This window comes from Musca domestica, unplaced genomic scaffold, assembly GCF_030504385.1.
Source record: "Musca domestica strain aabys unplaced genomic scaffold, Musca_domestica.polishedcontigs.V.1.1 2, whole genome shotgun sequence".
Lineage (NCBI taxonomy): Eukaryota > Metazoa > Arthropoda > Insecta > Diptera > Muscidae > Musca > Musca domestica.
Genome location: NW_026712249.1, coordinates 29197746 through 29212589, shown reverse-complemented (window position 1 = coordinate 29212589; position 14844 = coordinate 29197746). Strand labels below are relative to the sequence as shown.

At 32.4% G+C, this 14844-nt stretch overlaps 2 protein-coding genes across 8 annotated transcripts in view; both read right to left on the bottom strand.

Annotated features, from left to right (window-relative positions):
• Nucleotides 1-6683, bottom strand: part of LOC101898312 (transmembrane protein 41 homolog) — a 30506-nt gene extending 23823 nt beyond the window's left edge. Inside the window, exons 1-3 of one of the 4 annotated variants that reach the window (XM_059122045.1) lie at nucleotides 6370-6682; nucleotides 5937-6239; nucleotides 5431-5743 (exon numbers count right to left, since the gene is read on the bottom strand). In XM_059122045.1, the coding sequence (XP_058978028.1) occupies nucleotides 5431-5743; nucleotides 5937-5982 (359 nt within the window). In that variant the 5' untranslated portion in view covers nucleotides 5983-6239; nucleotides 6370-6682. Of the gene's footprint in view, nucleotides 1-5430; nucleotides 5744-5936 lie in introns of all 4 variants that reach the window. The other 3 variants (XM_059122047.1, XM_059122048.1, XM_059122044.1) reach the window with 3 other exon arrangements.
• Nucleotides 6684-8134: 1451 nt separating this feature from the next.
• Nucleotides 8135-14573, bottom strand: LOC101889687 (protein ILRUN). 4 transcript variants are annotated; one of them, XR_009342107.1, is made up of 5 exons: nucleotides 14476-14573; nucleotides 14319-14387; nucleotides 13520-13865; nucleotides 8964-9485; nucleotides 8135-8888 (listed from the first exon to the last, which is right to left on the bottom strand). XR_009342107.1 is itself a non-coding variant. In XM_059122042.1 (5 exons), the coding sequence occupies exons 4-5, from the start codon at nucleotides 13858-13860 to the stop codon at nucleotides 9056-9058; spliced, it is 771 nt and encodes a 256-aa protein (XP_058978025.1). In that variant the 5' UTR covers nucleotides 13861-13865; nucleotides 14023-14256; nucleotides 14319-14387; nucleotides 14476-14573; the 3' UTR covers nucleotides 8135-9055. The 4 variants fall into 4 exon arrangements, 3 of the variants coding, with proteins under 3 accessions (XP_058978025.1, XP_058978026.1, XP_011291566.1); XM_059122042.1 differs by adding an exon at nucleotides 14023-14256 and having other exon boundaries at nucleotides 8135-9485; XM_059122043.1 differs by adding an exon at nucleotides 14023-14204 and having other exon boundaries at nucleotides 8135-9485.
• Between the last annotated feature and the right edge of the window lie 271 nt (nucleotides 14574-14844).

Here is a 14844-nt window from a genome sequence, read left to right as displayed (position 1 = left end):
ACCGATCTCGTTAAAATTTGGCAAAGATATTTCTGAGCTGTATTTGATATATTTCCCTGAATATCGTTGTTACGGAGTGCATATTACGGTTGTGGGTAACAAATATAACAAATCGGATGAATAATATATATGGAAGCTATAGCTATATCTGAACCGATCTTCACCAAATTTGACATACTAGCTTCTAGACTCAATTCGGTCGTAAGTGCCAAATTCCATCCCATTTGGACAAATATTAGAGGTTTGGTGCACAATAAAAGGTAAATCGGACGAAGTTATATATGGTAGCTATATCCAAATCTGAACCGATCTCGATAAAATTTAGCAAATGTATTTCTAAGCTGCATTTGATATATTTCCCCAAATATTGTTGTTGCAGAGTGCATATTACGGCTGCGGTGGACAAAAATAACAAATCGGATGAACAATATATATGGGAGCTATAGTTATATCTGAACCGATTTCGATCAAATTTGGCATACATATTTTCAGACCTAATTTGGGTGAATATGCAAAATTCCATACAATTCGGGCTGATATTACACGTTTGGTGCACAATACAAGGCAAATCGGACGAAGTTATATATGGGAGCTATATCTAAATTTTGACCGATTATTTCCAATTTCAATAGGGTTCGTCCGTGGGCCAAACAAATGATCTGTGCAAAATTTCATCTGGATCGGGCAATAAATGCGACCTGTACTTTGTTTACAAAAATACATGGACAGACGGACGGATGGACATGCATAAATCGACTCAGAATGTGCTTCTATGCAGATCACCAAAAGGAACTATGGGTCTATCTCCTTTCCTTCTGCCTGTTACAAACAAATGCACAAAGACATAATACCCTGACCACCTTGTGGTGTAGGGTATAAAAATCCCTGCTCATTTCTGGTCTTTTGAAAAATATATTTTAAAATTCCTCAGTGGCAGATAAACTTAAAAAATCATTCTTTAAAATTCACAAAAACACAGAAAGCATTTTTGCATATTTGTTTTCAATATTGGTCTACATCTTTGCAAAAATAAACAAACATTTAGACGGAATCCCCCCCTAAAATATACAAATACTGCGAAAAGTGGAATTTCAAACTATTTCATAGATGATTCATATATACAAATCAGCGTCATCGGCTGCAGGCAGCAGCATCATTAAAATTCGCAAGCAAAAAAAACGATGTAAGGTCAATGACATAATACATGGAAAATACTTTCGAAATATGCAAAACAGAGACGCACATTCACAGAGGATGGCTGAACTTTTGTTTTCGGAAATGATTTGAAAAAAATAAAAACTGGTTTCTGGTAACGGCTGGACACAAAAAAAAAATTCAAGCAAACATGTGTAAAAGTTGTGAATAAAAAAACAGTTTTTTTTTTTATTTTTAGTAAATTTTAGTAATTAACCGTTAAAGCTCAAATCTCAAATGCATTTAAATTGAATGAAAATCTCAAATGATATCTAAAAACCCCATCTTTTACTATCCAAAATTTGCCAATCATGAGTGACCTTGAAAAGATCAGAACTTTCAAATCGATTCCCCATGTGAAAAATGACCCAATAACCACAATTTAAATACAAAAGCGTTATGTATTGAATATCTATCTCACTTTGGTGGTTTTGGCATTTAAGCTCGAATGCAAAAAACCCTCGTGCCCCAATCACTACTCACTGACGTGTGAAAAAAACAGCAGAAACCAAATCGCTTGTTTAAACGTTGTTGGAAGTGATTGGTTGAAATAAAACTTAAAAAAAGTAACGATCGTCAATACGAGTAAACACGTCACGCCATTTCTAAATGAAAAAAAAAAACAAACAAATAAATCAACAACAAATTAAACAGATATTATCGGATCACTGACACTCGAAATATACTGAGAATTATAACAAAAACCTTAATTAACAAAGGAGCGAGTGGGGAGGAGAGCAAGCAAAAAAATATGGCATAACATGGTTTATGAAATGGAATAGTACTAAAATTTTTTTTTTCAATGGAGGATGTGAAATTTAAATACAATAAAAAATTCTAAAAAAACTGATGCAATTTCATTAAAAATCTCCGAAATTTTTTGAAGTATTGCCTCTACTTTTCCGGAATTCATAGCCTTCCAGATGGCATTGAGATCGTAACGTGTGCGGATGATTGTACGATCATGGCGACTGTACCTAATTGTTGGAGCTTGCCGCCTATTTCCACGGGAGACATATGGAAACATATGTTACGGCAACAGCAACCTCTAAAAATATAAAAAAAATTCCTGCTTCCTTGGAAAATCGCACAATTGACAAGATTTCATAAAAACTGTACATATTGTAAATATTTAACATAACATCTGATAGATTCTCAAATAAATCGTTTAAAATCCACGTTTGATCGTGAAGAAAGGTGTAATTATTAACGATTACAAATGGTCGCCATACATATTCCTAACAAGGCCCAAAATCAGATAGAATTTTTAAAAAGATTTTTAAAATTGAAGATCACAGAAGTTGAACAAAATAAACCAAATATAATTACAGTCCTAATGTATCCTATAAAACGATGTTTGAAAAATCCACCATTGCAAAAGTGTTGAATCGTATTTAAAATATATTTGTATACCCTCAGCCAAAGAGACCCTAGGTCTCTTTGGAACGAATCCATTTCAGGACATTTGGAGTCGATCTAGCGATGTCCGTCTGTCTGCCTGGCTGGCCGGTGCGGACCATAACTCTTCCGATTTGGTACATCGTAATATAATTATCAAACTTAGATCGAGTTCGGAGATAGGCAATATCGGTCCACTCCTTCTAATACCTCCCCCACAAAAGGTCGAAGTTTTCAAAGAAGATTTACTGCACAGATAGAAAACGAATAATCCAACTTTGCAAATCCTAATATTTGCATCAGTGCTAGGTAAAATGCGAAAATGAACCATATCGGTCTACTCCACCAAGTACCTCTCGTACAAAGGGTCAACATTTTGAATAATTATATATCATATAAAATGTGATTTAATAGTCCGAAGGTCTTCAAATTGCACACATCAATATTTGTATTAACCCAAGATCAGGTGTGAATATGGATTGTATCGGTCCATTCCTTCTGTTACCTCCTCCACAGAGGGTTAAAATTTTGAATATTCATAAAGCTCATAAAACGCGAAACTAACATTCTATTCCATTCAGACGTGGTACATGTCAACATTTCCATCAACACAAGATTTGTTATAAAGATGGTTGAGATCGGACCATTCCTTCTGGTACCTCCCCCACAAAGGGTCAAAGTTTAGAATAACAAAAACGATCATAAAGTCCGAAATAAGCATCCAGTTTTCTTCAAATTACATACATCACAATTTTTTTTATTAACCCAAGATCTGGTACCTCCCCCACAAAGGTTGAAAATGTTGAATGTCCGTGAAGCTCATAAAACACGATATTAACATCCGATTCCATTCTGACTTGGCATATCTCGATATTTTCATCAACACAAGATTTGTTATAAAGATGGTTAAGATCGGATCATTTCTTCTGGTACCTCCCCCACAAAGTGTCAAAGTTTTGAATAACCAAAACGATTATAAAATCCGAAATAAGCATCCGGTTCTCTTCAAATTACACACATTAAAATATTTGTGTTAACCCAATATCAGGTGTGAAAATGGATTATATGGGTCCACTCCTTCTGGTACCTCCCCCACAAAGGGTCATAATTTTGAATATTCATGAAGTTCATAAAACACGAAATCACATTAGTTTTATTAATCCAAGGTCTGGTGTGAAGTTGGATTATATTGGTCCACTCCTTATGGTACCTTCCCCCACAAAGGGTCAAAATTTTGAATATCCGTGAAGCTCATAAAACGAGAAAATAATCATCCTATTCCATTCAGACCTAGTACATCTCAATATTTTCATCAACACAAGATATGTTATAAAGATGGTAGAGTTCCAGTGGTATCTCCCCCAAATAGGGTTCAAGATTTCGAAACACAAAACGCTCAAAGGAAGCGAAATAAGCATCCAACTCTCTTCAAATTTCACACATCCAAATATTTTTGCTAACGCAGAATCTGTTGTGAAAATGATATATATCTGCCAAACCCTTCTGGTGCTTAACCCACAAAGTGTCACAATTTCCAATACTTATATTTGTCATAAGTTGCGAAACAAATCGGCGATTCTTTACAATTTGCTATATCTAAATATTTCTCTTAACCAGATATCTGGAATTTATGATTTCGCATAAAATTGGATATAAATGTTCGATTTCCTTCGAATTTTGCTCATACCAAAATTGTTTATCAGTATTAGATGAAGTATTTAAATGGAATACTCCGGCTTGCTATATCTGTTATCTGTGCAAAAATTTGCCATATCTCATATAAAGTATTGGAAGTAGTCGATATAATCCAAATCTGGCACGTTGTAATATTTTTATCAGTCTTAGGTCAGATACGAATTGATCAATATTGGCCAACTGCTTCGGAACCTCCCCCCATAAAGGGTCAACAGTTTGAATAATCATAACTCAAGGCTGGGGGTATAGATCTGTCGGCAAAACCGACTGATACTATTTAACCTGTTGTGAATATATCAGATCCTGGTTTAATACAAAAATGAGTCTGTCTTATGGATCCTTTCACATATTTATTATGGGGTTTCATTACAAAAAGTACCCGTTCTTTGCTTCCACAGCACTTTCTGCATACAAATTTCTTGGGTGACTCTCATATAGGTAAGTCATCATTGCATTTTTAGAATATTCAATGAGCCTAGCAACCTTGTGGTCTTTAAGGATATATTTGAAATCTTTTTAAAGTTTGCGGTTTTTTTAAGAAAAAAAATCATGTCATTGTTAAATGACACATTTTGAGCCTTATGGATCTTTTTATAACCTTGTTATGGTTTAAAAAAAATATCCCCAATCTTCTTCCAAGTTACGATTTCAATTTCATGACATTAAGGCACCCTTTCTTGATTTTCCATAGCAATTTGTCCATACTTCCCTGCTTATTTATATATGAATTTATGTAAAAACCTTTCATTAGCCCATATGGCCGGCCATCAGCTTATTTTATTTACCCCATTTCCGGAGTATGGAAAACTTATTTGCTGGAAAAATAAAAACATCTTTGTTTGCTCACTGGCTGACTGACTGAAGGCCCAGAGCACATGTTCACATGTTCGTTTTGTTGCTGGTGTCTCCGCCCTATTTAACAGAGTATAAACAAAGAATGTTTTAGCACTTTCTAGTCATACTCGCCACCCCCCCTCACCACAAGCTTCATTTGCTCCAAGCATTATATACACAAGACCACATTCATAGTTATCTCTACCCCTTTGTTTGGTTTTTCCAAGTGTGTCTCCATGTTTTGTACTTTACATTTTGTTTTTTACTTTTGTAGGTGGATTTTGAATGGTTGGATGGATGGATACTTACTCATTCAATTCTGGGAATATCATGTAGACGTAAAACATTGCAGCCAATGACGTTACAAAGATACCAGCTAAAATGAAGAGGGATTTTTTGGTGGCCGAACGTTCAGCGGCGGACATTGGCTTCTTGGGACTTGAGGCCGTGATGTTTGGATTTGACATTTTTGCACTGGCGTTTTCATCTGCTGGTTGATCATGTTGGGGCAACTCCTTTATTTGGGGAGCAGTTGTTAGCTGGGCAGATGGTGACATTGTTGAAGATGAAGATGTTTCCAGGGATTTATTGTAATTACACTTGAGTTCTTTTTCTGATACTTCTGATGGGCCCACAATTACAGCATTAGCAATGAGATAATGTCATTTTTCACGGAGAGCATCAATTTCAACGAGAGGCAAGAGAGGGAGAGCACAACATCATTGTAAACAAACGAAAGAGAGAGTGAAAATTTGTTAGATTTACGACTTTTTAAAGATTAATTTGTTATAATTTTTCTTCAAATTTCAATTTACCTATTCCTCCCGTTTCAGCCAATAAAGGGGTGGTCTCAAAGTCCATTGTTTAGACGAAAGGGGTTATTAATTTTGTTTCAGCTTCTTTGTGTAACACAATCAAGAAAATTACTTTGCAATTAATACTTTGGCAGAAGCTTGCACACAACTCGCACACACACACACACACACCGACAAACACAGTATACACAAACGAAGTTTGCTTTTATCTTTTGTGTGTTATTTTTTTTTTCTTCTTTCACATAAAAAATTCTAACTTACTTCCGTATAGAATCTTTTCCCACACAGCAGCAACAAACAAAGCTACAAATATTTCCAATGATTTTGTTGTTAATTATAGTAGAAGGGAATTTGTATAAAAAAACTTAATCACTTTTATTGCCTAGTAGCAGCAGCAATAGTTGGTTTGTTGTTATTTTAATTTTTCATTTACTCGATTGTTGTTGCTTTACACGATTTTGCATTAAATGACGATATTTTTTTTTGCTTTGTTCTCGCCTGATTTCTTTCAAGTTTCAAACACCACACCACACAATTACAATTTAATCGATTGAAGGGCAAAACAACAACAATTTTTCTTTTTTATTTCTTTTTCAATTGCGAAATTTATAATTTTGTTTTTTCTTAATAATTTGTTGTTTTTGTTTACAATTTATTTCGTGCAAATATATTAAAAAAGAACAACGAGTATGCCCGCGCGCGTCAAACGACCAACCGACGAAAGAGTATGAATGGAGAATGAGAAAAATCATAAAACAACACAATGACTAGGGCTACGTAAGTCGACTTTCGATACATCGATTAATCGGCTTTTGATATGGAAAAGTCTAATGTAGTACACACACAACAGTCATGCTCTGTTCCAGTACCTGCAAGAATCTACTAATTTTTACAATTTTCTTCGATTTCATAAAGAATTCCCTTTCGGTTCGGAAAGTGGACGCTGCCTTAGTGAAATACTGCGGCAGCAAACGCGGCGGTCCTCTGCTAGATGTCATATTCCATACATAACCTCATTCTGTCTACTTATGGTAGAAGAATAATAGGTAGATGCATAAAAGTTTCACGATTTTTTTAATATCTGTGTTTTATTTAAAATTTAAAAATTGCGTTCTAGTTAAAACACCTTTTAGAACATAATTTGAAAAAGAAGGTTTAAACGTTCATTCTTTTTTCGTGTTTATTCTTTATTTAATTAAAATAAATTCAACAAATTGTTTTGTTTACTTGATACGAAACAGTTTGTTGGATTTGTTGCTATTGCAATTACAATCTATACAAGCAGCCCTTTTTAAGTACAATTTTCTCTAACTTATCCTACATATCCTCATTGTACCATGTTTTCGACTAGGTATCCCTAACGATAAGAGTCTTTGAAGTAGGGATATCTAAGTCAAATTGCGATTAGTCAAATTACATACGCCTACCAACAGATGGTAGTTAGTAGGCGACGTAACGTATACGTCATTCAAAAAGCAGCTGTGCTATGCCATAATAAAGGCGCTCCATTTATTAACAAAAGAGCGTGGATTTTTTAAATATAATTTTTTTCAGAACCAGCCGTAGGTGAATTTTTTAATGAGTATATTTTCATCGACCACTAATGCGTAGATTTTATTGAAAATATGTTTTCAAGACCCCCCGAGAGGCAATTTTTTAAATACCACCAGAGCGTTTTTATGGTTGAATGTGCATTTTTAAATATTATTTTATACGGAATAATAAAGAATATTTTTATGAGAACACAAGGATCAAAAAATGTAAACTTTTATATGATATATTTTCAAAGATCCACAGAAGAAAAAAGAAAATTTAAATAAAAAATGTATAAAGAAATACAGGTTAACAAATGAGGGTTTTTAAAGACCAACAAACGCCGGTCATGGTGATGGTGTGGGTCGCCATAACAGCCGATAATCGCTCTCCGCTCGTATTAATCGACCGTGGCATCAAAATAAATGCCGAATATTATCGCGAAAATATTCTGGAGGGTGTATTAAAGCCTTGGTGTGCCAAAGGTGACCAATTCGAACAAATCAAAACTTATTCTAAAATGTAAAAATTCCAATTTTTTTTCATTCAATAAAATGTAAAAAAGTAAAAATTATGGTGTTTGACTTTGTTGCAGTTTTTTTTTTATCTCACCCTGTGTACTTCTCCTACTGCCAATAAAAATAACATTCGAAAGATTTTCAAAATTTAATTTTAACAATTACATTTTATTTATTATCCTTTCTAAATATTAATTAAAAATTACATACGTATATACCTAAATTTATGTATGTGTATATAAAACTTAGCAATTTGTTATCGATTTTGTTTTTGTTTTTTTTCTGTTTTTACATATTTTGTTTTCCAATTTATAATCGAATATAAATATTTATATAATTCACGCATTTGTTTTGTATATATAAAAACCGGCAATAGAGACAAATAATGTTATTCAACCACATAAATAATAAACTTTTTTTGTTTTGAGTTTTGTTTCGTTTTCAAAATTTGTTTAGTACCAAATTACAAATTGGATTGGTAGGCAATTAAGAATTATAATTATAATAATATTAAATTGATATTTAACAAAATAATAGTAAAAGCAAAAATATATATATGTATATCATTAAGAGAACTGTAGGATATATATATAAGTATATATTTTCTATAATTTTTACATAGAGAATATATTAAAAATGTAGAAAAAGAAAATGTGAAAGCTCGAATAAAACTTAAATATTATTAGTAGATATATGGTTTATAGAAAATAAAATTCACGAATTTTTTGTTTTAGAAAATAAAAAACAAAACAAAGCTATTATTTTTTGGTGAACATAAAAAAGAAAGGGGGAAAAATAGAAAAACTTAAAACTGCATTCACACTCTTTTGTAGTTGTTCTCATTTTCTTCTTCTTCTCTCTCTCACCAAGTCTTACTCACACCAGATCTCTCGTTCATGCCCTTTAAAATAAAATTTCAGCCAAAATTAAAAAAAATCAAATACGACACACACACACATTCATTTCTATTAAATACATCTATAATGATCTCTTTCGCACTTGTTCTCTCTCTCTCTCGTTCGCTGGTCTTCAGACCGAAAATCTCACAACATCCCATTCACATTCGCTTTATTCCATTCTCTCCGATATCACAATATTAACTTGAGGACATTGGGCGGGATTTTGTTCGGTAACAGCTAATTGAGCTAAACGTTGATTTAATTCTTCGTGTGAATTGAAAACGCCCGGTGCCACCAGGCATAGGCTATCACCGAAATATTCACCATACGGTGTACACAGACGCCACACAATCGGCTCAGGGGTACAGATATCGGCTACCACATCACACGTATCACCCGGTCGCAGGGAGGGCACTTCGAGGCGTCGCACTTGACTATTGGACATTAAGTAACAGCCGTTGGGCCATGTTTCGGAGCCGATATTTTGTAGACGCCATGCCATTTGTTGACCATTCGGCTGTTGTTGGACCAGTTTCATCGATGGCAGCGTCTGGCCATTGCAAAAGTCCAAATAACAGCCGACAGCGGTTTGAAGATTCCTAGGGGGAGGAGAGGAGGAAGGGACGAAAAAGAAGGGAAAATGTTGAATAAAATTGTGAATTTTGTTTTTTGTTTTTTTTTTTTTGTTTTTTTTTTTTGTAAAATTTAGTAAAAATTTTTATCCCGTTATCAAAAGAACCAAAAAAATCCAAAAAATATTATCCACGTTATCCAAATTGTCAAAAAACATTATCCAAGTTAAAAAAAAATTAGTCAAGTTATCCAAATAATCAAAAAATATTATCCACGTTATCCAAATAGTCAAAATGTTATCCACGTTATCCAAATAGTTAAAAAACTTTATTCATATTATCCAAAGAGTCAAAAATGTTATCCATATAGACGAAAAACTTTATCCACGTTATCCAAATAGTCAAAAATGTTATCCATTTGAACGAAAAACTTTATCCACATTATCCAAATATTCGAAATTGTTATCCCCCTTATCAAAATTGTAAAAAAAAAAAATTATCCACGTTATCCAAAAAGTAAAAAATTAATCAAGTTATCCAAATATTCAAATAATGTTATCCACGTTATCCAAGTGGTAAAAAAATATCATCCACGTTATCCAATTGCCAAAAAAACCATATCCGTGTTATCCAAATAGTCAAAAAACTTTATTAAGTTATCCAAATAGTCAAAAATTTTATTCATGATACACAAATATTCAAACAAATTTATCGACGTTACCCAAATAGTCAAAAAATATTATCCACGTTATCCAATAGCCAAAAAGATTTATCCACGTTTCAAAATAGCCAAACAAATTTACCCAGGTTATCCAAATTGTCAAAAAATTTTATCCATGTTAAAAAAAATATAATCAAGTTATCCAAATAGTCAAAAAATGTTATCCACGTTATCCAAATAGTCAAAAAATATTATCCACGTTATCCAATTGCCAAAAATTTTCTATCCACGTTATCTAAATAGTCAAAAAATATTATCCACTTTATCCAAATTGTTAAAAAATATTATCCACGTTATCTAAATTGTCAAAAAAATGTGATCCGCATTATCCAAATAGTCAAAAAACTTTATCCACGTTTTCCAAAAATTAGAAAAAAAATAGTCAAGATATCCACGCTATCCAAATAAAAAAAATCTTTATCCATGTTATCTAAATAGTAAAAATTGTTATCCACGTTATCCAAATAGTTAGAATTGTTATCCACGTTATCGAAATTGTCCAAAAAATTTTATCCATGTTATCCAATTGACAAAAAAAATTATCCACGTTATCTAAATGTCCAATTACCAAAAAATGTTATCCACGTTATCCAAATAGTCAAAAATATTATCCACGTTATCCAAATAGTTAAATAATTTTATCCACGTTATCTAAATAGTAAAAAATCTTTATCCATCTTATCTAAATGGTAAAAATTGTTATCCACGTTATCCAAATAGTAAAAATTGTTATCCACGTTATCCAAATAGTCAGAATTGTTATCCACGTTATCCAACAATTTCTATCCGCGTTATCCAAATAGTCAGAATTGTTACCCACGTTAGCCAAATTGTCCAAAAAATTTTATCCACGTTATCAAAATAGTCAAAAAACGTTATCCACCTTATCTAAATAGTTAAAAAATATTATCCACGTTATCCAATTGCCAAAAAAAAAACTTTATCCACGTTATCCAAATAGTCAAAAATTGTATTCACATTATATATTCACAATTACCAAAAATGTTCATCCACGTTATCTAAATAACCAACAATTTTTATCCACGTTATCCAAATAGTCAAAAAACATTATCCACGTTATCTAAATTGTCAAAAAATATTCTCCACGTTATCCAAATTCTCAAAAAATATTATCCACGTTATCCAATTGCCAAAAATTTTCTATCCACGTTATCCAAATAGTCAAAAAAATATTATCCATGTTATCCAATTGACAAAAAAATTTATCCACGTTACCTTAATAGTCAAAAATCTTTATCCACGTTATCTAATTACCAAAAATTTTTATCCACGTTATCCAAATAGTCAAAAAACATTATCCACGTTATATAAAAAGTCAAAAAATGTTGTCCTCGTTATCTAAATATCAAAAATCTTTATCCACGATATCCATTTACCAAAATTTTTTATCCACTTTGTCTAAATAGTAAACAAATCTTTATCCATGTTATCTAAATAGTAAAAATTGTTATCCACGTTATCCAAATAGTCAGAATTGTTATCCGCGTTATCCAAATTGTCCAAAAAATTTTATCCACGTTATCCAAATAGTCAAAAAATGTTATCCACCTTATCCAAATAGTCAAAACTTTTTATCCATGTTATCCAATTAACAAAAATGTTTATCCACGTTATCCAGATAGTCAAAAAATAATATCCACGTTACACAAATAGTCAAAAAATTTTATCCACGTTATCTAAATAGTAAAAAAATCTTTATCCCTGTTATCTAAATAGTAAAAATTGTTATCCACGTTATCCAAATAGTCAGAATTGTTATCCACGTTATCCAATTGCCAAAAAAAACTTTATCCACGTTATCCAAATAGACAAACAATTTAAATAAATTATCCAATCCAAATAGTCAAAAAATATTACCCACGTTATCCAATTGCCAAATAAGTTCTGTCCACGTTATCCAAATAATAAAAATATATTATCCACGTTATCCAAATTGTCAAAAATATTATCCACGTTATCTAAATTGTCAAAAAATGTGATCCGCGTTGTCCAAATAGTCAAAAAACTTTATCCACGTTATCCAAAAATTATAAAAAATTAATCAAGTTATCCATATATTCAAAAAATGTTATTCACGTTATCCAAGTACTCAGAATTGTTATCCACGTTAGCCAAATTGTCCAAAAAATTTTATCCACGTTATCCAAATAGTCAAAATATGTTATCCACTTTATTCAAATAGTCAAAAAATATTATCCACGTTATCCAATTGCCAAAAAAATTTAATCCACGTTGTCCAAATACTCAAACAACTTAATTAAATTTTCCAAATAGTGAAAAAAGTTTATCCACGTTGCACAAGTAGTCAAACAATTTTATCTAATAGTCAAAAAATATTTTCCCGTTATCCAATTGCCAAAAAAATTTTATCCACGTTATCCAAATTGTCAAAAATTGTATTCACATTATCCAATTACCAAAAATGTTCATCCACGTTATCTAAATAACCAACAAATTTTATCCACGTTATCCAAATAACAAAAAAATATTTTCTAAGTTAACTAATTTGTCAAAAATTTTATCCACGTTATCCAAATACACAAAAAGTTTTATTCAAATAGTCAAAATACGTTATCCAAATAGTCAAAACATGTATGGTCAAAAAATGTTAACCTCGTTATCCAAATAGTCAAAAAAAATTGTCCATGTTATCAAAATGTTTAACCGCGCGCTTAAAGTAACAAAAAAAACTTATCCACGTTATTCTTATGACGACAAAATATAACTACTTATTTCAAATTATGAAAAAACTTTATCCAAGTTATTGGAATATTAAAATATTTTATCCGCCGTAACGAAATTTGTTCTAATCAAATGAACAATAATCGGGTATCCAAATCTTAAAAAAAAACTCAAAATTCTAAAAAGATTTCACAATAAACGAATGTTCAAACTTATTCGCTTTATTAAATTGTCTATCTTTTCCAGATCTTTATTATCTTATCTTTGCAGAAAATAAAAAAATAATATGTCCGCTCAAAGAAATAAAGTTTTGAAAATTGTTATTTCGTGAAAATAACAATGAAAAAAAGTGGGCAAGGATATTGGGACGAAGTCTTGGAAAAATTGTGTTTTTTTTGGAAAAGAAGCCATTCATTAAAATCTTTTCTTTTTTGTCTTAGATTTCTTTCTTTGGCAATTTTCCGCCTAGACGTCTTCCAACAATCTACGATCTATGCCGAGCCAATACGGCGCAAAATTTATTACAAATACGAAACAAAGACAATTAGTGTTCTGTTTTGTTAATAAAATAGCTATGCGATTCAAATTTCCCGTATTACTCTGAAAACTACACCACACCGTCATCTTCCATACTTACCAATTACTCATCTCCAAGAAGAAACGGGCCGCATCCTTGTTCATTTGATTATTCATTAGACTGTGAAATTGTTCGATCAGATCTTCGTGGTCTCGTGTGCCCAAACAGCTGAATTGTTGCAGCAACAGCGAATCGAAATCAATATCGGCAGCATTCGAACGACCCTTGTCGTAGTTTTGTGGTGGGGCAGGTAAGGGTATGGGCCCACCGAGGGGTCCATGTGAGCTATCGAAAACCGGATCACATTGCATTTGTTGTCCTGTCTGTTGCTGGGATGGACCACCGCCGCCGCCACCTCCGCCCGTCTGTTGGCTATCGAATGTGTTGTCTCCAATATCCATTCTATCTGCAATAGAAAATAACAACAACAACAAAATAAATAGTGACTACTTGCAATTGACGAATGGTGAAATTAGTACAGAAGTCCAATTGTTTTCTTTTTGTTTATATTCATAGCTTCAAACCTTGCCCTTCTTTAGAAGACACACTCTCTGCCCCCTTACTTTGATTGCTTGCTTGCTTGTTCGTTCTAACGCTGCTGAAGTTCTCGTTCGTTAGTGACCTCTTTGTTTGACACCAACACTCTCTATTTGTTGTTGGTTTGCTGTACTCTGCCTTTTTTCAAGTTTCAATGCAGCAAGATCATCATCATAATCATCACCATCGTCGCCGTATAGTTAGTTCACTTTAATTTGTTTTTCTATTTGTTAATTTCTTCTTATTCGTTGTCGCCTGATCTATTTCATTTTCTTTGTTTTCATATTTTGATTTCTCATTCAGCAGTTTCATCAGTACTTACCGTCCTTCTTTCTTTATTTCTCTGCTTTCCAAACTTGGCTGATGCTTTTTCCTTTTTATTGACGCCGTCCTTTGGAGGTTTTAAAGATGAAAACAGACACAAAGAATAAAAGAATTAAATGTTTTATGGGAAAACTGAAGTTTTACAAAATATTTACTTCGTATTTTATTTGTTTGGCTTAGTATATGGAGCATATATCGCTCTTGCAGTTAGTTGCACTTAGGGATATGTAGATCGACTTTTGACTAATCGAGGGAAAATGAAATAATCGAGTAATCGATTTTTTTCATACATTCGGCCTTTTAAAAATATTTAAAAGCACAGATTTCTTAGTAATAGAATGTAAAAATGAATACAGCTAAATGAAGACTAAAATTCCAGGACATGAATGAAAGTGTTTTGTTTAAAAAATATTGCAGCGTAAACAGTAGCTCAGTTCCAGAACCTGCAAGAATCTACTAGTTTTGCAATTCTCTTCGATATCATAAAGGGAAAATCGGCTATCGTTGCAGAAACTTTTACTAAC